The sequence below is a fragment of the Dermacentor albipictus genome, chromosome 2 (genome assembly GCF_038994185.2).
Source record: "Dermacentor albipictus isolate Rhodes 1998 colony chromosome 2, USDA_Dalb.pri_finalv2, whole genome shotgun sequence".
Taxonomy (NCBI): domain Eukaryota; kingdom Metazoa; phylum Arthropoda; class Arachnida; order Ixodida; family Ixodidae; genus Dermacentor; species Dermacentor albipictus.
Genome location: NC_091822.1, coordinates 159539538 through 159560893, shown reverse-complemented (window position 1 = coordinate 159560893; position 21356 = coordinate 159539538). Strand labels below are relative to the sequence as shown.

Here is a 21356-nt window from a genome sequence, read left to right as displayed (position 1 = left end):
ACCCTGCACCGGGTGCATTTGAGGTATCAATAAATAAAATAAAAGGTTACTCGTGTAAGGCCCGCACTGCCTTTCTTTTCAGAATTTATAACGCGTGCTGGCCTTGCATTAAGCATGCGTATACGGCTGCTATGCAAATAAATGTAACCAAATGCGGCCCACTAAGAACACATTTACAATCACCAACCGATTTTTCGGACACGGACTAGTCCCATCTTTCAACGGCTTTCGGCAATTAACCAGTTAGTGGACCTTTTTTTATTCTTCAAATTTTCAGACTTTCAGAAATTTTCAGGGTGTGGGCCTTACACAAGTGGGCCTTGCACGAGTACATAGGGTAATTATCGCAAGGCCAACTCCTGATTTCTCTATTCAGATATATGTGAAGCGCCGAAATATATTCTCACGAGACAGCCGCTGAACTGATTTGAATGAAATTTGTTGTACTTGAGAAAGCTGAGCAGCATGCCAATTTTGATTTAGAATGTGAAATATTTTACTAAAGTTGGCGAAAATCGGTTTGCAAGGGAGCGACAAATAATTAACTGGCAAGAATGTGTTGCGAGACTTTGATGGAAGTAAAAGAGACTGTGATTACTAGCGATGGGCTCGAGCACACTGTCCGTGATTTAAGTAGGAGTTATAATTTTAAATTACCAAAGAAAGCCACAAAAACCAGTAAGGGGCCAATTTTTTTCTACGAGTTGTACATGGAATCGTTACAATACTTTTAGTCGGTTCTCAAAGATCTAACTAACAATACTCCAACTTTGTACACTTCATATGCCTCAGTATAGGTCCAGTTTACATATGTCACATTGTTTTTAATCCATGAGCTAGAGCCATAAACTTCCTCGTTCAGCTTTTTTTATGCAATATATTAAAAAAAATGTGTAGCAAACTTATGGCGAAAAAATAAAAAGCAATCATATTCCTCAAGTTAATAGTTCATTTTTGCTTTTCTATGCAACAAGCTCCGTGAAATTTAGTGCAATGGATGCTTACATGGATTTCTCCGTGCCCACTTTCTAGAAGGAATCTTCTTTCTAAGTGTCCCATATCTGCTATATGCAGTATATATATGGCACTATACGATTACAAAGGTGCAATGCACCACGTTCTGAGTATGGCAACAATGCAAATGAGAGAGAGATAAGGGGTTGACATTACTTGCATGGCAAATCGCAATGCCCAGGTGATGAAAATAATAAGGGACTCTATTTTTTCTTAGAACCACAGAAGCAAACGTAGGGTAGCGAATTCGAAAGGTTCAGTGATTAACTTTTCAGTTAATTAACTTCACGAGTCTGTGTTGCAGATGCCAAAATTAAAGCCGATCAGTAGTAAAGCTGTGTTGACTTCAGAAAGTAGATGAGAAAAATACTAAAGGAAGGTGACAACTATTGACCATTTTAAAAGTCCAGGTCGGTCGCCACAATCCCGAATACCATCACAACAGCGGTTGCAGATAATCCTAATTCAAACTCATATGTGCATTTCAGACTTTGGGATGGATATGTCAGAATGGCTCCCAGCCTATGGATTACTATTAAACAGGCGCGACTTTATTATTCGTTGTCTTCAATTCCACAATTGCATTTTAGAGGTTTATTAGTGAATATTCCTAATAACATATCTAGATGTTGAGATTTCTCATGCAGGCAGATTCTACCTTTTCCAGAAATCTACCTATTTCACGACTAGAAGCTATTTTCTTAAATGTGCTGAAGAAAAACAAAATGCATACCAACCTAGTTTATCTTCCGTCTTTATCATCAGTGCCCTTTGAAGCAACATGGTGGTTTACTGCGAATGCCATGGAACATGATAACATGATATGCACAATGTTCACTTGCAGGTTAATATGGAGACCGGCTCGTTGATAAACAGTTGCCATAAATTCCTTTATTGATTAGATTTCACATGTGCCCTGTCACCGTTATCACTACACTGTACATTTGTGCGTCACACATACACACAGACATGCAACAGTCAAAGGAGGGGGGGAGCCTCTCGGCAACGACACACCGGAAAAAAAAAAAATTTTCTTTTTCCCTTCTTGCACAGTCACTCAACTGAGGCTTGGCAAAGTGAAGCAGCGCAGGAAAATATGCAACCACGATGGAGGCATTGACCACACACGTTCGGTGGCGGGGAGGGCTCTTTCAGTAAGGCGTTTTAAACTCTTCTCTAGTTTTTTTTTCGTCGTCTTCGTTTTCTAAAAGCAGTGAGCGGGGCTTGGCAGCCTGGTCCCAGTTTAGAAGACTTGGATGAGGAATGTGGTCGAGCCGTCACGCCATGTCGGGTCGTCTGCAATCTGCGCTCGGCACATGGGACAAGTCCGTTCTCTGTCGAACCACACCGACACGCACTCTTCGCAGAAGATGTGCTGGAAAGTAGACGAGAAGTAAGAAACTGAACAAAGCGGCAACTGATCAACACTTCGAAAGCTCAGCAGAGTTGAAGTAAAGCTTTCATCTAGTCCTCACTTCGTTCAGTCATAACACCATAAAATTGCTTACTAATATTACTAGAGGGAACCCTGGCGCGGCAGCCATTATGGGAATCATGGGTAGCACATAGACTTGTCTGATCTTTGTGCTTGTGGTTTCGGACATTCGTGTGGCTTTGTTTACTGTGCTCTATATGCCTTTACTGGCCCAAGTTTAAGACTCTGTAAACATGAATGAACATGTTTAGAGCAATGCAGTGAATTTCCAAGGCAGATAATTAATAAGACACAAATTGGGTGAAATGTCAAAATACGTCGAACGAAGCTAACTAACTCAATGAGCATTAACTACGGTTAGTGTTTTGGGTAAAGCATCAGCCTAATCTAAGCCAAGTAAAAATTAAGCAAACAAGTAATGAAGCATGGCAGGAGAAAAACAGAAACATGTGAAAACAAGCAAGTCAAAATATTACTCATTGTAGCAGTACTGTTAATATAGCACCAAATGACCTGTATGAGAGTAACTAAAGAATGCAAAGTAACACAATGCCCTGTATATGGTACATCGGTAACTGACAGACAGGCATTCTTACCAACTGATTGTGTTGGGCAACAGCTCCTACGCGTAAACAGTGCAAGCAAAAGAACACTGAAATATCTATTTACATACAGCTAACTGCATTTGGTAAGTAAACCTAAATACTTGATGTGGTCACCTCAAAGTCACATGCTTGTCGTAGCGCTACTCACATTGCACGCCAGCACTACGGGACGCTTGAAGTCATCCTGGCATATCGGGCATGTGTCACCAACTGCCTTTGTCTGCTCTGCTGTAGGCGGATGGCCGTAGTTCTGAAAGGATACCATCATTATGCAGGGATACAAAACAGAGCAGACTTGGACAGCTGATATAGTTCAACTATAGGACTGTGCCAGAATATGAATAAATGGAGATGATAGGGGAAAAATTGCAGTGTAATAAAACTTCAAGTGACTGTTGCTGGCGAACATTTAGTGAAGGATGACACAATTTCACGCTGTAAGACTGCTATTTGTGCACAAAAAACACTGAAATATCTATTTACAATCAATCACGTCCTGGTTATGTTAAACTATGTAAAACTATGTTAAAAACTATGTAAACTACGGGTAACTATGTTAAAAATGGAAAAAAAAAACACAGTTAATTGCCATAACCAAAGTTTATGAACCCCTATTGTGATTCTTGTTTTCGTGCTCCGTTGTTTGTCGTTTCCCTACTTTTCTTCCACCAATCTTCATTGCCTCTTACTAATCTCCCCCCCCCTATTGCAGACATGTTTACTTTCCCTTTGCTCTCACTGAACCTAAGGGCTTCAAGAATGCTAGTGTAAGGGCTCATTATCGGGAGAGTATCACTCGTCATAGCATAAAAGATGAAACTACTACATACAAGCAAAATCACAAGTAGCCATGTATGCATGCTTCCGTTGTGAAACTGAACAAAGAAGAAATGCTTAATGACCAATTTTTTTAACTGCCTTGCTTTGAATTGTTGTTCTTTCCCTTCGGATAATTTCAGATACTATTTTTAGCAGACAAAGAACAGTAACAAGACTTTAACAGTCGGTGGTTGCAAACTATCTGGTTAGTTTCGATGACTGAAAATACCAAATATGATTTTCATACACGAACAGTTGTTGCATAATATCCCATTCATATATGAAACTTCGAACATTCGACCACCCCTAGTCTTAAGATTTTGTAGTCCAATTTGCATGACATGTCATTTTTCGGGTTGCTGTACAGGGCAGAGTTATCATAATGAGAATGCACTTTCGACATTGCATTCTGCCGGCACCGTGCCCATCCAACAGCACTGAGCTCGCACTGGCTCATAAAAAAGTTGTTGTGACAGTTTTGGGTTTAGTCCAGATCTAAGAATAGCTGATAATTACAATCACGTTTTTCCATTTTTGTGAAATGTCACTTACAAGCAAACTGTACTGGATCACTTGGCTCAATAAAAACGCAGACTACTTTTGCAGCGCCCTGGGCAGCTTTACAACCTCCAAGATAATTGCCAGTTTTGTGCATGCATGACAGGTGATGCCAAAACCTTCCTTTTGTTAACGACGACCTCTTCTACTGGTACCTTTGGTTGTCTGGAATGGGCAGTCATGAGGCCCATGCAAGGCTCCAAAGAAATGCAGATATTCATAAATTTGTGGTGAGTTTCCATGAGCACGAATGACGGGATTATGAGGTCAAGCAGTTCTTAACTACAGCGAGTTCCTTTTGCTCACTCACTTGAAAACTACAAAGAAGACATATAGTTGAGGCACACTGCTTCTGCTTAGAAGGACATTAAAGAGAAATCAGACTAAATTAGAATGACAGCTTAGAGTCCTGGTAGAGAAAATAAAACAGCCTTACAAGAAGCAAAGGGTTGGTAAGCCAGAAAAACGCACAAAAGGGGGACGAATGCTGCATTAAAAGGTTTTCTTCATGACAATAAATTTTGAAAATTCAAATTTAGGCAAAGTAACTGTTTAGGAATAAGAATGAAATGAATCGCACTTCTTTCATCGTCTTTTCCTATGCAATGAGGAGCCAAACGTGAGGAAATACTATGACAAGATTCATGATCTCACAGCAACAACATCAGCACTGTAGTTAGGGCAGGTGATTCAAGATGGTAGATTTGGCTATCAATATCTGTGCTGATAAGCAACAACTCTTATTTTGTTTCCGCTGAAAGTGCAGAATGAGTTTTGGAAAAGGTGACCTATCTGTCCAAGGCTGAATAAAATAATTCTCTTTAATGTCTACTTTAGTAAATTTTATGCTGAAGGACATGTCTAGTGAAAAATCCAATGGTACACTCTTAGACAAAGGTACACCCTTTGGGGTGTATATCTGCCACACAACAATGCCTGTCAACTGTCTTGCTTGCGTTTCTTTTCTTGAAAACGCCGTGCCCGCTACTTTCCCTGTCGGGAATGCTATGTCACGCTGATAATGCACGTGCTGTTCGTTACTGGGAAGTACCAGGCTCGCAGCGTTAAAAAAGCAAATGCGGACAAGACAGATGATGTTTATTGTTGGGTGGCAAGATACAACCCAAAGGGTGTAATGCTGTTTTAGAGTGTCCGACTTACCACATTTGACATAGCTTGAATGAGGCCTCTTTTCCAAGCTCTGGTCTTGGAGACAATGTCTGTGCACTGTAAGACAAAGTGTCACATTACCTTGCTGAATGGCCACAAAATGCCAGTGGGCTGTCCAATTAAGACAAGCTGTCACCTGATATCTGAAGTGACCAAGCCTATTTATCATTCTATTACCCACAAGTGAACCTTGTCAAAACAAACATTCACATAACTTGGAGTGGGATGAAATCATTCTTGTAAATTGTTCACACTGGAGATTAAGCATGGATTTTCAATCTGTCACCAATATTTAATCCTCACTGCCTCTTAAAACAGGCAGCAGAAACACATCAATGGAGCAGTCAGGATTTTTTTTCTTTTTTTTTTTGCAGGAGGGGCAGTCAGAATATGTTAGTGGAATGAGTTTCTCAGGTACTGGTAAGAACTAAGTACTGGTTTCTTTAACTGAAGCCTTCAGAACAATCAGCAGTAAAGTGAGCTTTTGTGGGGGTTTGTGCAAGTACTATGCAGACTGGTATGTTTCATTCATGCCTGCTATAGGGAAACTCGAATAAGAGTAGTGAGGTTGTGAGCTGGTGCTGGTACTAGCAGTAACATAGCCAGGAATTTTTTTAGCAGGAGGGACAGTCGGGAATACTTTAGGAGAGGGGGCTTCTAAGGTAGTGGTAAGCACTAGGTACTTGTTTCTTGTACTCAAGCCTTCGAGCAATCAAGACCACCGCAGTAAAGGGCTTTTGGGGGCTTGTACAAGTGCTGGTGACTGTACTGGCACATTTCACTTTTGTCTGCTGTAAGGAAACTCAACACCTTAGTGGAGTGAGCTTATATGAGCTTGTGCTAGCGGTGGTGTTTCTACTGGTTCATGTGTTTCACTCGTTCCTGCTGCAAGGAAAATCAAGGTAGCGTTGATGAAGTGGGTGCTCCTGAGATTGTGCTTGTACTGGCAAGTACATTAGGGTGATACTCTTGGGCGGTCACACTCGAGGATACTTTCCCTATCATGAGATTTCGTGCGACTAATGCCACACACATCAGCATCTACAGGCCTATACAGTGTTCTTGGAACTAAGCAGACACTGCTGTCCTAGACGAGTGCCAGGAATGCTTTCACCTGTAAACAACAATGCATTCATTGCTAGACCTGCAAAATCTCACAAAAGTGAAGTTATCACTGAGAGTGATCACCAAATATTACCAGCCCTGGTACTGGTGGGTTTAAATCTCGTTTTCAGAAAGCATCATGGCAACACTGGTGTACTGCCAGCTTTTACTGTAGTGTTGCATGATGAAAAGAAGGTGCTGCAGCTATGAGAAAGATCAAAGCGCTCAAGGTAGTATGTAAAGAGAAGGAAGAGCAAGCGACAGCTTTCTTTCCAAATTTCTGCAGAAATCATTTGGCTGTTCACACATCACTATAAGTCCGGACAATGCGCCGTGCAAACCTTGCAGAGCAAGTATGCCCCAGATAGGATCATGCTGAACATCTTGCCCGTGCCAGTGTACGACTCCGAGAAGTAGTACAGCCAGTGCTGCATGGGCATCACAGATCGGTACAGCTGCGAGCAGCATTCCACAAACAGGTAGTAGCGACCCTGCAATGGAGAGCAGATAAAATCAAACATTAATCACTAATGTAAGGCGTATTTTGACTGCACGGCAGTGCAGTAACGTGGGGTATACGGCACAACCACAAGGATCTGAGGTCTCCCCTCTCAATAGCTATGCAAGGCGAGGCCACTTTTTGTCTGCCAAAATATTTAACCACTTCGCCATGTCAGCCTCACACTAAAATTAATAGAAGAAAATCTGGCATTGCAATTGTTAAAAGGCGCCCTGAACCAGTTTTTATTGAAGTGGAGAAAGGCATTTGAAGTGAAAATGGGCTGGTATTTCAGAAACACTTTGCCGCAAAAAGTACTTCAACGCATTCAGCGGAAGCGGAGTTGTTGGCAATCAAACACAGCCTCCGCTGTGCTCCCATTCCTTCTTCAATGCCTTGCACTGCAAAGGCTAGGCGCAGTGGGGCGTGCCCGAAATGCTCCGCCTTCTAAATGCCACCATGGCTTGCAGTTAAAATTTCGTTTTGGATGTTAAAGTAGATGCCATGACTTCTGCCTCTATTGTCTATGATGTGCTAAACATAAGCCAAACGCGGTAGTCCTCAGCAAGCCACGGTGTGCTTAGCCAGTGGACTCATGGCAGCCCAGAGAGGACCATGTCGTGGCCACAATATCTACGCCATGTAGCCGACCGCAGCTTGATGTCAGCTATCAGCCAATAACAGCCTTCTAAGGAAATGATGAAACAGTGTGTCTAGAAGAGAGTGAGGACTTCTGTTGAAAAGAGAGCGTTAGAGAGATGACTTCGTGATCTGCTTGCGACCTCCACGTACCGCGTACGGCAGCAAAACTTGGCTGAGGTGTTCACAGCAGCATAAGCTACCCGCGGACTACGTTATTTCACCAAGCCTGAGGGGTGGTTCAGGGTACCTTAAGAAACCATCAAAATCACATGTAATACTACATGACCTTTTTTTTTCCCGATTTGGCATGGCTTCGTTGAGAAAGCACATGGCTAAACTTTTAATTTTTTTGTTATTGATACTTCACGTGTTGCATTCAAGGCTCACAATGTTTCTATAGGCACAGCTCACCCTTCTTTCTGGTTTAATGATTCCTGCAGGAATCGTTGAGACACATTATTGGAGGGAGTACCAGTTTCCAACAAACTTGTAATGTGGCGAAAAGCAAACAGTAAAACCAATCTTACAAATCTGAGCATTTGCAACTCTAATTACATAACCCATCAGTTTGATACCGCAGATAAACATGGTTTTCCTTGATATTTTGTAAACAAACAAGTGTCCCGTCACTCTATGGTTAGGCTTCTGCCCAGCATCGTTGAAGTATGATGCCTAAGTCACATGACTTGCCTTGAGTGGCACGAAAGTATTGTTCAAATATTTTGTAGCCATACATCGCACCATTATAATTGTGAATTAAGCAGTTTTCAAAACCTTAACAGACTTCCAAAACCTGCAGATTTGCTGGCAATTATTATTATTATTTGTTTACTTTTTTGCCTGTCTTGTCTCATTTACATGCAGAAAATATAAATTTCTCACTCGAGTGATAAAATTCAGACCAAAGAGCGTTAACTATTTTTTATGCACAACTAACTTATTTTATTAATTCACAGAGCGTAAATAAGTAGGAATGCTTGAGAGCATGTGTCACACCATATTGATGATGACTGACGGTCACTGTATGCACTTATTTTTGATAATCTAAATAACCACTTCGTGACGTTCACAACTACTGAATGGTAGAAATGAGACAAAATGAGACACATAATTGCCACACAATTAACATGCAACAGAACATGAGCCTTGAGAAGGTTATTACAAATACCTACAAGGCCATTTGATGCCAGAAGACCAGAGCATCTACAAATCTATGTACAGTTATTCTTTTCAGCATCATGTTGATAGAATAGACATTCGGACAATACATGTAAACACTAGCACTGAATTTCCCTCTAGTACATTAGTATGAAACTCAATGGTTCAAACATTCTGACTTTCTCCCGACTTACTTTATGCTGGACATTTTTCACGGACCCTAACCTCAACGCATCCTGGCATAATTTATTGAATGTATTTTGAAAGCAGCTCACATCATCATTAAGATGCAGTCCTCCTGATGCTAGAGCAAGCCTACCCTACACGGGACACCAATGTAAGTGAAAACACAAGAAACTGAATATGTTACCCCAAGTATCTCTCCCAAAGATCATTTCCTTGTCCTGTGAGACCAAAACCTCCCACAATCCCAAAAATTTTGAAATCTCGGCACTCTATCAAGTGCTTTCCTAGCCTGCACTGACTGACATTTTCATCACTAAAGAAAGATGAGCAGATAAAAAAGAAACATAAACAACAACACAGGTGGTTGTTGTTCTTATAAAACCCTAAACTGAGTTACCCTTCCCTTGGAACCCATTCTGTTATGTTTCAAAGACTAAGGTTGTTTCTTCCATAACTACCTGCGGCTCTATTTCTTATCAACTAGGATTAAATTTGTCATCAACTTGTGCCTGATTTCCAACCTATACAGCTGTATTTTATCTCACAAAGCCATGCGTACATATAAATTTCCCTTGCACTGTTCATTTTGCAGTGTTTGCCTTCCTTTCTGCATTTAAACAAAATGATGCCTACAGTTGAGCCTCATCATTTGAGACAAAAATACTTTCGTTATCTCAAATCTTAGGTACAAGCATGTATTTGTTACTTACTGATATTAAAGAAAAATATCTTAAACTTGCTTTGTTGTATCGAGGTGCGACTGTATTTGTGCATGGCAAGATGTTTGAGAAAGAAATGTCTTTCTAAGGATAAATGAATACAGACAATGCGATTCAAGGGTAAGAAAAAAAAGAAAAAAAATTCGCACCCTTCTTGGGAAAGCAGTGAGGCAGGCAGGAAGGGCGAGGATCACTGCCTTGACCAGAATGGTAATCAGTTTGAGCACGAAGTCAGTGACCACCACGATCCATAATACTTCCAGCCCACCAATGGGCTGGGTATACGGAGGCACCAGGATGAGCCTGAAGGATAAAGCACACAGACCACATGTATAGTTTATTCTCATTGTCATCAGTCTCTGTCTACTGCAAGATGAAGCAACGTTCTAAGACCTTTTGCCCAGTCGACCAGTCTTAAAAGCATGGTGAAGTACAATATGCTTGAAGAGCCCAGAGCAGCGCATCTTACTTATAATTTATTGTAGCAAAAAGATGAAGAATTCCTATGCCCCATTTTCTTGATCACCACACTTCTTTCTTTCTCTTTGTGTCAGCTATTTCTTTCCTCTTGTTAACGTGTTCTGGCGAGGTGCTGAATATTAGCAAACTCCCTCCATGAGCAGTGTCATGGGCAGACACCCAATCCAAGGGTGTCTAAAGCTCTAACTGTATTTCTTTTCCCTTGACATCTGTTCTGTTACTCTACCTCCGTTACTCCATTTCCTTAAGCAGTTTCACATTCCTACTAGAAAAATAAATGCTTGCATTGCAGTTACGATAACTACTGTGCTACTTGTATTTGTTTTTCTAGGAGAAATTGTTTTCATTTGCCGGCCATTAAATAAATATCCTGTCTTCAATGCCAATTCCTATGTGGAGTACCGCTTGTACACATGGTTTCCCTATTTTCTTTTTTCTCTTGTGCTCATCGATTGCATTCAACACTTGTATATATACCGCATTGTCATGCTGTTTATTTACTAGTGCAAGGTTATATGTTATTGCGTCTCTTTAAATAAATTTGACTGTAGATTTTTCATGTGATTGAGAAGGCTAGTTGCATTAGTTGATCTTGCTGAAGTTTCAAAGTTGTCCTGTATTTCATTGTGTTATGCCTGATCAACTGCACACTGCAGACGTGCTTGGCTTTCTCTTTTATGATAATACATGCTTGTATTTGAGTACGTGTCCTTCCTGCAGTGATCTTACATAATATTGGCAGTACAGTATTGTCAAATTAATAAATAATAGACAGCCAGTTAGGTGCTCAATGTGTTATATGACCTAAGCAACTCCGCAGCTTCCTGTTAGTACCAGTTCGAATATTTGATACCTGTGCTGGCTGCTCGCACTAATCCAGGCAGCAGTGCTTCTATCCTTTAATGTTATGCTTACCATTTTCCATTCCATATGAATTTTCACGGTTGTAGTGAAACTTCTTGTAATCTTTAGCCTAAATGTGAACCTTGTGCCATATTTGCAACTGTGCTACGAGATGAAATGCAATGTTTCTTGCAGCAAAAGCTGCTGCAGGCTCTTCTACGGTACAAGCCGTTGTATGACTTTTCATGCAAACGATACTAGCTGCAGGCTTATATACCATCTCAGAATTGAAACATGCATCTGCTGTGTGACAGCGCAGCATACTAATCCCCAGATGACTATGCCATCAAGCTAACTAGAACAAGAAAATGACTGTAGTACAAAAACACTGATGGCAATCGTTCATCAAATAATTTATCCAAGGTAGAAGATCCAAGAAATTATGTTAACCACAACAAGTCACACAATGAGAAAATGTTTCAAATCTCACACAGGAGCCTTGTTCAACACAAGTCTAAGAGAAATTAATCCTAAGTAGGTTTAAACACGTGGCAGGGACAATAGGCATAGACAAGTGAAAAGTCGCCATCATTCCAGTTCAGTATGCACACAATAATCTGAATCATACTGTATAATTGATGAACTGTGGATTGCTGATTTACTGTAGTACTGATCAACTGTACTGTGGTTGTCTGTTCTTCATTAGTACATGCCTAGCCCCAGTCAATTTAGTGACTTGTGAACTCTACGCTTTCTTCTGTCAGGACACTTGCAGTTGTGCACTTTTTTTCCCACAATTGTTGCATTGCTTTGATCATCTTTCAAGATTGCCAGTCTTGCCAACATAAAACATTATCACATGCACACATGGTGTCAAAGAAGTATACCATGTTCAGAAACTGACCGATGCAGGCAAACATTTGTTTGCGAAAGCAGTAAGCAATTGTGTTTTTGCTGGACCACGCGCAGAGATTATTTCTGGGCAGCAAAGAGAAGTGTGACAAGAACTACTTTAGCAGTGAAAAACTCCGAGAAAAAGGAGGCCGGAGAACCAGCATGGTGCACTGTTTGAATGACGCCTCAAAAGTTGCGAAACGACAAGTAAAAAGAGTCACAAACGACGGTTATCCAGAGTTACGCCGCCTATCACCGCCAGTGCTTCGGTAGTTGTGTAAAAGCGCTCTCAGTGGCCGCAGTTTGACAGGGGTGGAATGCGACAACACTTGTGTATTGTGCTTCGGGTGTGCGTTAGAGAACCTGAAGTGGTTGAAGCAATCGAGAGCCTTTCACTAAAGCGTCTCTCATGGCCTTTGCTTTTCTCTGGTAGGGTAAACCAAGCACATATTTTTTTAAGGGCACACAGCTTTTCTTTTCAATTTTCTTGGTGCCTGAAGCTTTACCCCCATGCATATCGCCTAACAATGAAAAAAAAAGAGAGAGAGAGAAAAGAAGAACAACCCTAGATGATCGTTCTCAAAAATGGCTCTCCCGCATTCCTTGAGCCACCCAGTGGGTGCTCACAACTATGCATATACTATATACATATTTCATTCTTTACAAGGGGCAAAAAAAAAAGCATGCTCTGAAAAAACAGGTGTGAAGCATGGGCCATAGCAGCTATCAGCCATTGTTTAGCTGCCGTCATTGTCACGGCATTGTATCGGTAATATGGTTTATTTTATACAACTAAGCCAATACTAATATACTGTACTACGATTTATTTATTTATTTATTTATTTACAAGATATTGCAGACTTTACAAAAGATCAAGCAAATATCACATACACAAGGTAGTTATAACAAACATAACGAACAAAATAAACGTGCAGTCATGCAGAAGAGAAGTCAGAATGGTGTGACCGTCACTTCAGTAAACCTCTTGCATGACAAGAAGGTAACACATCCCAACCACCACATTACAAAAGAAGTCATTCTGATCTTAATACTAGGACAAGAATAACATCAGCATAATAAGACAATTAGTTAATGATTTTTGAAATTGGTAGTCAATATCTCTAGCAATTTGTCAGTTTGTTCAAGTCTTGAATTGTTCTTGCCAAGAAAATGTTTTTTTTTGCATTTATACTGACAAAGCAGGGCAACAATTAATAGCTATATTGACAGCATGGATTCTGTGTTGACAACAGTGTTATGTAAAGGCATACATGTGCTTAGTACAGTATCACCTATGTAAATGTTTGATTGTCATTATTCTTTTGTTCAGCTTGCACTGTGGCATACATGTTTATTTTAATAAAAGCATGGAGGCTTGCTTCACAAAGAAATTTCAGTAGTGGCTTAGCAAACTTATTGTTCAGAAGCCGTTGCCTATAACTCCCCATCTGACCCACTTGTATTTGTAGCTATAAGTATCCTACAAAATATATTTTAAGCACAGCACACCTTTACAAAATCTTTGCATTAATATACAATAACATAATCGTTACTGCATCTCCCAAGGATAGCTTGCTATGAGTCATCGAATTATTGAGTATGCCGGCACACACCCAGCCTTCCACGAACAACCACGCCAGCTGCGGACTCTTGTGATGCACACCTGTTTGCTCCGCTCTAAATCTACATGCGAGTCAGCCCTGGCGGACCTTCTGCCTTGACTCGTATAATTTTACTGCGAGGACTTACACGCAGTAGAAAATGCTGCCGGGGGCCTAATGAAGCAGGACATATACAACTACTATAAACAAGCCAATGTGGGCTTGTTTTACTTGCGTGGTTTATATCATGCAATTAGGCGAGGGAACCGAACAGGCTGTTGCCGAGGCCCTTGAGGCACCTCCTCCACATAAAACCCCCTTTATGGGTGGTGCAAAGCATACTTCCCACCTAGCATGTGTGCGTATGACAGGGCCGGCCATGGGAACTATTATTTCCACCAGAGGAACGTTCCGCCATCTCACAAAATGTTTTAAAAAAATTAAAAAGAAAAGGCATTGGTGCTCTCTGTAGCAAGAATGGATCTATAGAGTTTCCTGTGCTTTGTGCTGACCTTGGCAATGCTGTCTCCTTCCTAATTTTTTAGAGGGTTGTGGCTTCAGAAGGTGCATAAATGCACTGAAATAATTTTCTTGCCAACAGAATAGGCATCATTTATTTAGAATTTGCTGTGAGCCTGTTTTGCTGCGAATGTATGCCGGCACTGCGGTTTGAAAGCAGCAGGAAAATATTATCACAAAAAATTAACTGTTCTAATAATTTTTTTAAAAATTTTCTCAGCCATACAAAGGTATCTTAAGTGCTCTGCTGTTGCTGTAGAAATAAATATATATATACATACATACATATACATATATATATATTTCTTTTACAGTGCACCTATTGGGCATAGAGAAATTGCTTTCCACTAAAGTGCTTCTGCAAATTTCACTTAAAATATTGTGTACAAAGACACCTGTGCTGCATATGAAAAATTTGCATGATTAAAAGTGCATTTACTGTAATCAATCCTAGTTTATGTCCAGCATTAATCATCTTGTAATCTTAAAAAAGCAAAAACAGTAAAATCAAGCAATGGACTGCAGGAAACTGTACCAGCCATCCTTATTATTTATCCACAATTTGCTCCGACATAAAAGTAATAAATGCCTGCAGGGGCTCAAACGAGCCAGATCATAATACAGCTGTGCAAGATTCCATGGGCTTGTTTTGTTTAACTCTTTCGATACCGCGAGAAAATGGTAGTTTTTATGTCTCGGAAAAAAATATTTACCAATATAATATGCCAGCACACATTGCAGCGTAGCATATTGTACATAATGAAATGCTCTTTCCAAAAACATACGTTGCCAAAAAAAAAATATCTATTAGGTAAAACAAAAATTCTAGAAAGCGCCATGTTTGCTGCCAGTTAATAAGAACAATATAAAGCAAGCTTTCTACAAGAACAATAATATCAAAGGAAATTCAGAATATACAGTTCAAAGATAAATAATCCAGGAAAAGTGCCTGAAAAAATAAATTTTCAGTACACCTCCGTTTTTTGGACACACACACAAAAGGGGACTAAGACCAGTTCATCGCTTATGCCATGCGACGAAGCAGTTCCTTGATTTTGTGAAGCATTGGCGCACTCCACACTTTTCCAACAAAATGTCTAGTTTTTTTTTTTTCAACCTTGCGACCTTCGTAACAGATTTTGCAGTTCCGCCTTTTCGACCAGTTCGTCTAAAGTCATGCACTTCTTCCAGGACCGATCGCTCTCAGCGTAACTGAAGAACTACAAGGTTATGCATCCAAGCATATCTGTTTGCATTTTTGCAGATTGCCTTTATCACCTCTGCAGAGAAGAAGGGCAGAAAGAATTCCCACCCTGTTATAAACTGTCTTTCGCTTATCAGTAGTGCTGGGCCAATATGAGCTGCGGGCGGCCTTCTTGGCATGAACGGAAGTTTCTTTGCTGCTAACGGCAGCACATCATAATCAAGCGAAGTAGGCACCCTGAAGATAATCAGTAGAGCGCTCAGGTTGTGCAAAAAGATCGGCAAATAAGTGCGCACAAGGAAGGAGATCACTCAAGGCCGTAAATGAAACTCACCGGTGAACAGCTGCGGAGGTCCCATGCTGACTCAATACTTTGTTGTCCTTCGAGCTTGAATCTGCTTTGCTGTCATCTTCAGAATCATAACTTGAGTCCTGATCACTAAATTTACGTGCTGGTGCAGCATAGTTTTGAGCACGACGCTTTTCTCGCGACATAGCTGTGCGGGAATATGCCATGGGAGCAACTTTCGATAACTGCGCAGTGACACCGGCAGCGCCCCTTGCCGGGATTTTAGGAGAGAAGCATTATCGAAACTCTTCGGAACTGGTTGAAAAAGCCAGCTCCACATGTTGGACATGTAACGGACCTTCAGAAATACGCTTTAGCGAAATAAAACGACTCGAACTCCAAACCAAAGCTCCCTAGTGAACAGGTGGCATCATTTTCAGTTAATTATCACAGCTCAGCACTGTAGGACGTCAAAGCCGGCGATGTTATTTGACTTGCTGGACAGTGTCCCCGCCGATTTCATTCTTGCGGGGTTCAACTGCGTGTTTGCGCACACACACACGTGCGCGCAAATTTAAGGGTCCACTAATAAGGTAACATGCCACAAGAGTGTGCAGTGTAGTGCAGGTTGGACTTACGCATAGGCGAGGCCTTTGTCGGCAAGCAGGAAGTAGACGAAGCAGACGCAGGTGCACACGTTGGTGACTACGATGAGCAGGCTGCTAAGATGTCGCTTCGCCTGCCAGGGTGGGCGACCCCATGGTCACAGTGCAGCACCACAGGCACACCAGCAGCAGCACGCCAAGCAGGGCGATGTAGGCCAACATGGAGAAAGTAGAGGGTGGACAGGCGAGGGAGAAGAAAAAGAGAGAAAGAGGAAAGAAAAACTGTTTTTAGAATATGCAACTGAGGATACCAGCTCCACAAGGAATGTGTTGAGAGGGACGGCTACTTTTGTGACCACTAGGTCTCACAGCTTCCTGGCTGAAGGCAGCAGTATGGTTGCAAGGGCAAGAGAAGAGGCTAGAAAAATACGTAGATACAAGAAAGGAATGTCGTCTAAGAGCTGTGTGAGGTAGCTTAGGCCAAAACTCGGCTTAGAAACTGCACAAGAATGAAGTGGCACGTGTTCAAAGGAAGGGCACTGAGAACAGACTACCACTATAGTCACTAAGTTATAGTCCTAGCTTTGAAACGTATACTTAGCTTAATGTGCCTCTCAAAGTAGAAAGAAAGAAGGGGAGAGCAAGACAAAATTGAATCCTGGCAAAGCACTAGTACTACCTTGGAAAGGTTCAAAGACAACAGAGGTATTCCTGTTTGTGAGTGACAAGACAAGCTGCAGAGAGGGGCCTTCAAGCAGTTCTGGAAGCAGTAAGCAATTGAATACGTGAGAAGGAACAATATTCCACTGCTAGTAATAGATATATTTAGAGCTACAGGCTCCTGAAGCTCTCCTTTGAGTGCCTTAGGAGACTATAAATAAAAGTGCAACATATAACTACAGTTACGTAAGCAACAATCAGTTACATAAAACCACGCTCATCAGGAAAGCTAATAAAACCTAGAGGGAGAAAATGAGAACTTCAGGCACTTTCTATTTAAGCAGGTTGTGTAAACAAGAGTTGATAAGCCCCAACAGATGCATAAGCAGTCAGAGTGCAAAAGTGATGCTTTGTATGGAGTAATAGGTAATAAGGAACAAACTGTTGCCTCCTGTTGCAAATTGAGTTGCAACCTCTAAACAATAACTATACTTGCACAGTGCAAGTACTGCCAGAGGTGCAAGATGGGAACCTGCTAAAGCTAGTGAAAGAAGAGATGCATTTCAGTAGTGAATGCTGCACTCACCGCTGTGCCATGTCGTAAGGCCTAAAAAGACAGGCAAGGAAAACACTGCAAGAAAGCTACCACAATGTAGATAAATATGTCAATTCCTTGGATCCTAAAAGGCAGGCAAACTGCCTGGCATGTACACAAGGCTAAGTGCCAGCGCAACACAAAAATCTCTGCACAACCAACGGCTACAAGGTATCCCAAGTGACAGCTGTGGAAATCCGGTGACACGCTGGACGAGGAACGCAAGCAACCCAATCCAAGACGCTACAGGTGACAGCCGAGAACTACGCAAACCAGACGAAACGCCTTCAGAGTAAGAATGATATGGAGTGTAAAAAAAAAAAAAAAATAGAGAGAGAATCGAACAGTTACGAGACAGAGACAAAGTCCCAAGCGAAACCAGCAATAGAGGGGGTGAAAGGAAAAGATCAGCTCAAGAAGCAAAGTGAGCAGATGTCAAAGCAGCCAAGAGAGAAGTGCCACATGCCTTCTCTGCGTCAACAAGGCCAACTGAAAGACCTCCTCCCCCATCCTTCCCTCAACCTCCTTGCTCTCTCTCCACACAAGCCTGCCGGTTGCAGCAAAGAACGTTTCCTTTCTATGGCCTTGTGCAAACTGTTTTTCTTTTTCTTTGCTTCTCTACATCTTGTAGACTTAGCACGAAGCAACCTCCTTACCTTCCGCCCGATTCCACTTCCCCCACCCTCCTCAAATCTTTTTCTTCCGTCGAGCATGTGACCTCGAACAAGAAAGATAGAAATGACAGCAACAGGCTAAGCTGCGCTGCGAGAGAGCGGCACAGCTGTTTTCCTAGGCGGCAACAGATGTTGGTCACGTATGGAGGCAAACAGAAAGAGAGAACATATAAAGAAAAAGAAAAAGGCTGCTCTTTCTAAGAAGCTTACATGCCTTGCCAGCACAGTATATTGCTTGCTAAGCGAATATGAAGGACGAGAAATATAGCCACTATTGTTTCTAGCTCTACATGCGCCTAGTCGGTTTGTACAATAATAAGGATAACTGGTATACCTTCGTAACAATGACTGAATTGTAAGAAGTTTCTGAAACACATGAATTATTCAAAGGTGGCTTTACTTAAGCTAACCAATGCACTCAAGACAATCTGCATAACAAGAAGGCTTACCAACAGTAATTCAAGAAAGGCAAGTGTTGAAAATGAAAGAAATTCCAATGGGAAAATGTGCGCACACGCACACACTACTTTATTTACATAGTTGTGACTTCAACGTGCAGTTTTCCTTACAGCAATATTTCCCGAGAAATAGCACACTAAGTAGGCACGTAAGACTAGACTATTCTTGCGGTCAATCCACATGGATAACTATGACACATTTTCAGAACATAGGCACAAAATTGGCAAAGAGATTTCAATAAATGCTGCAATTTTAAAAGTAAGATTTTAGTCATGCGGAGGTGAAAAGAGAATGAAAAATATTTCCTGCATTTTAAACGTTAGGAAACTAAATGATTTCAAACAATCTCTCTTAAACAGTTAGTGAAACCTTTAATAACAGCATTTGCTTAGCTCTGAATCTTGCGATGCTGGTATCAAAGAAATAGTGCATCGAATAAGAAAACATGCAAGACAAGAATGAAACTATCATGCTGAACTATTGAAGTGTAATAACAATGATTGACATATCTTAATGACATTGATTGGCAAATGGGACATTTGTAATGAAAAATTAAATTGCAGCATTAACTAAGCAAGCTATGTGGAGAATCATTAAGAAAGTATGTGCTGAAAACAAAATTTTAGAAAGTTTGAGTCAAATCACACAGCTCTTCAAATATAATTTGCTTTTATTTTTCTGACTGTTCATTACAATTAATAGTGCTCTGTGAGAAATAATAGACTAATTAGACCAAATATGGAAAGCTAAAATAAAGCTGCTACTGCAGCGAAGGCTTCTGAAGTGCAGTTAAAATAAACGTCCTAGCGCACTGATGAAGACTTAGGACTAAACATGCGCATGGTCAATTGAGAATTAAGTTCAATAAATAAAACGAAGTGCAAAAAAAAATAGAAATTGACAAAAAGAAAAGAAAGACTCATACAGGTGCTCAGTGCATATGCAGATAGTGCCACATGATTTATATTCAAATTGTCTTCTTCTAGCCTCATAGGAAGGACAATAACTCGAGGCTTTGCAACTGTAAGCCTGACCCCATCTACAGCAGTCTTTTTTTACCTTCTCAGCACATACATTCGTATCTTAAAACACACACCACCTCGTTCCAGCTGCGAAAGAACTTCGGAAAAGACAGCGCAGGAGTGATGTTGAGGCGAATACTTTTCGGCAACGCCTTAGGGCCAGCACAAAATGCAAGGAAGTTCCTGTTGGGCGCATTAATCCTCCTACCAATTAACCTTTTGAAGAAGCGCTAAAAAAAAAAAAGAAAAATAACCTGAGCTGTGCTATTATTAAATTACCCTTCTACAATATCAAAGCAAGCCATTCTTACTGTGAGAAGGGGCCTGGCAAGCCAGCACAGACGCAAAAGTAATAGACAGCTGGTGATGCTGTCTTTAAGTTCCCGCTCTAGCTCACTGCGACGTCTTGGATTTTGACACCATCTGCTTGGGCATAGTCAATTTTCTTTTTTTTTATTATTAAAGATGGACTACGTCCAATACTACAACAGCTGAAGACTGAACAAGCTTAGACCATGAGTTCTCTAAAGTGGGTTCTGCAGGCCCCTCCTCAGGGTTCCATGAGCCACTGATATATTATCCCTGTTTCCACCCCCACCAAGTGGCTAAGACGGCGAACCACGTGCATTACTGCCATTTGCAGGTTGGTAATGCTAGCGTGTGTGCAGACGTATGCGTCAGAGGTTTGAGCCACTGATATATTTTCCCTGTTTCCACCCCCGCCAAGTGGCTAAGACGGCGAACCATGCGCATTACTGCCATTTGCAGGTCGGTAATGCTAGCGTGTGTGCCGACGTATATGTCAGAGGTTTAAAAATTAAGTGCACGAAGCAGCACAACCCAGCTGGTTCTAGTGCGGTAGCTTGCTGAGCATGGAGCATCGCAAATGGGTGACGCAAAAGAGCAAAAAAATATGGAGGACATTTAAGCTTTGCCTTTAAGAGTGGAATGCGAGAGCATTCAATGACCCCTGACTGCTTCTCGCACCTCCCAGCAACTGCAGCGTATGTAACCATAATGTTTCCTAGAAAACACCTGCGGCTAACGCTATGCATGAACGCGGGCTTTCTGGTCGAAATGCAGCCTTTTGCAGGGGCCGCTATGTGGTGGAGGCGAGCGCCATCTGGAAGTCCTTCAAGGAAGTGGGCGTGCTCCTCCGTGAATTCTGAGATATTTATGCGCCGGCATGTGCAAATGGCAGATGCCGTCTCCAGTCTGTGCTTTCTAGAAATGGTGGTAAAGCGGTTTGTCTGAGTTTTCGTGTAACAGATTTATGTTTTCTCGTACATTCAAATTACAGTCTGAGAGCTATCATGTCTAGGTTGTGTGTAAGTCTTTTCACGGATTTCCACATATTTTAGCTTATGAAATTCAACTGTTTCAGTGAATTCCTTGCGTAACGTAAATGGCCTGGCTATGTGTGGTTCGAAAATCTATTTGCCGATGCCGTATTTTCTGTGACACGGGCTCCTTAACGCTAGCGCATTAAAACTGCGCTAGCATCCAACCAAAACGAAGCAATGGAATCTGCACTGCCATAGTCATCAGCGAAAATCGTACGTGGTACGCGACTGAAAGCAACGCTGGGACGCTTCGTGCCTA

General features: G+C 41.4%; 1 protein-coding gene across 1 annotated transcript in view; it reads right to left on the bottom strand.

Moving 5' to 3' along the window:
- Positions 1-1883: 1883 nt before the first annotated feature.
- The window catches only part of LOC135897476 (E3 ubiquitin-protein ligase RNFT2), a 43853-nt gene continuing 24380 nt past the window's right edge, over positions 1884-21356 (bottom strand). Inside the window, exons 6-11 of the mRNA XM_065426100.2 lie at positions 16378-16478; positions 10059-10212; positions 7047-7196; positions 5593-5658; positions 3203-3304; positions 1884-2389 (exon numbers count right to left, since the gene is read on the bottom strand). Coding sequence (XP_065282172.1) covers positions 2258-2389; positions 3203-3304; positions 5593-5658; positions 7047-7196; positions 10059-10212; positions 16378-16478 — 705 coding nt within the window. The 3' untranslated portion in view covers positions 1884-2257. The remainder of the gene's footprint in view (positions 2390-3202; positions 3305-5592; positions 5659-7046; positions 7197-10058; positions 10213-16377; positions 16479-21356) is intronic.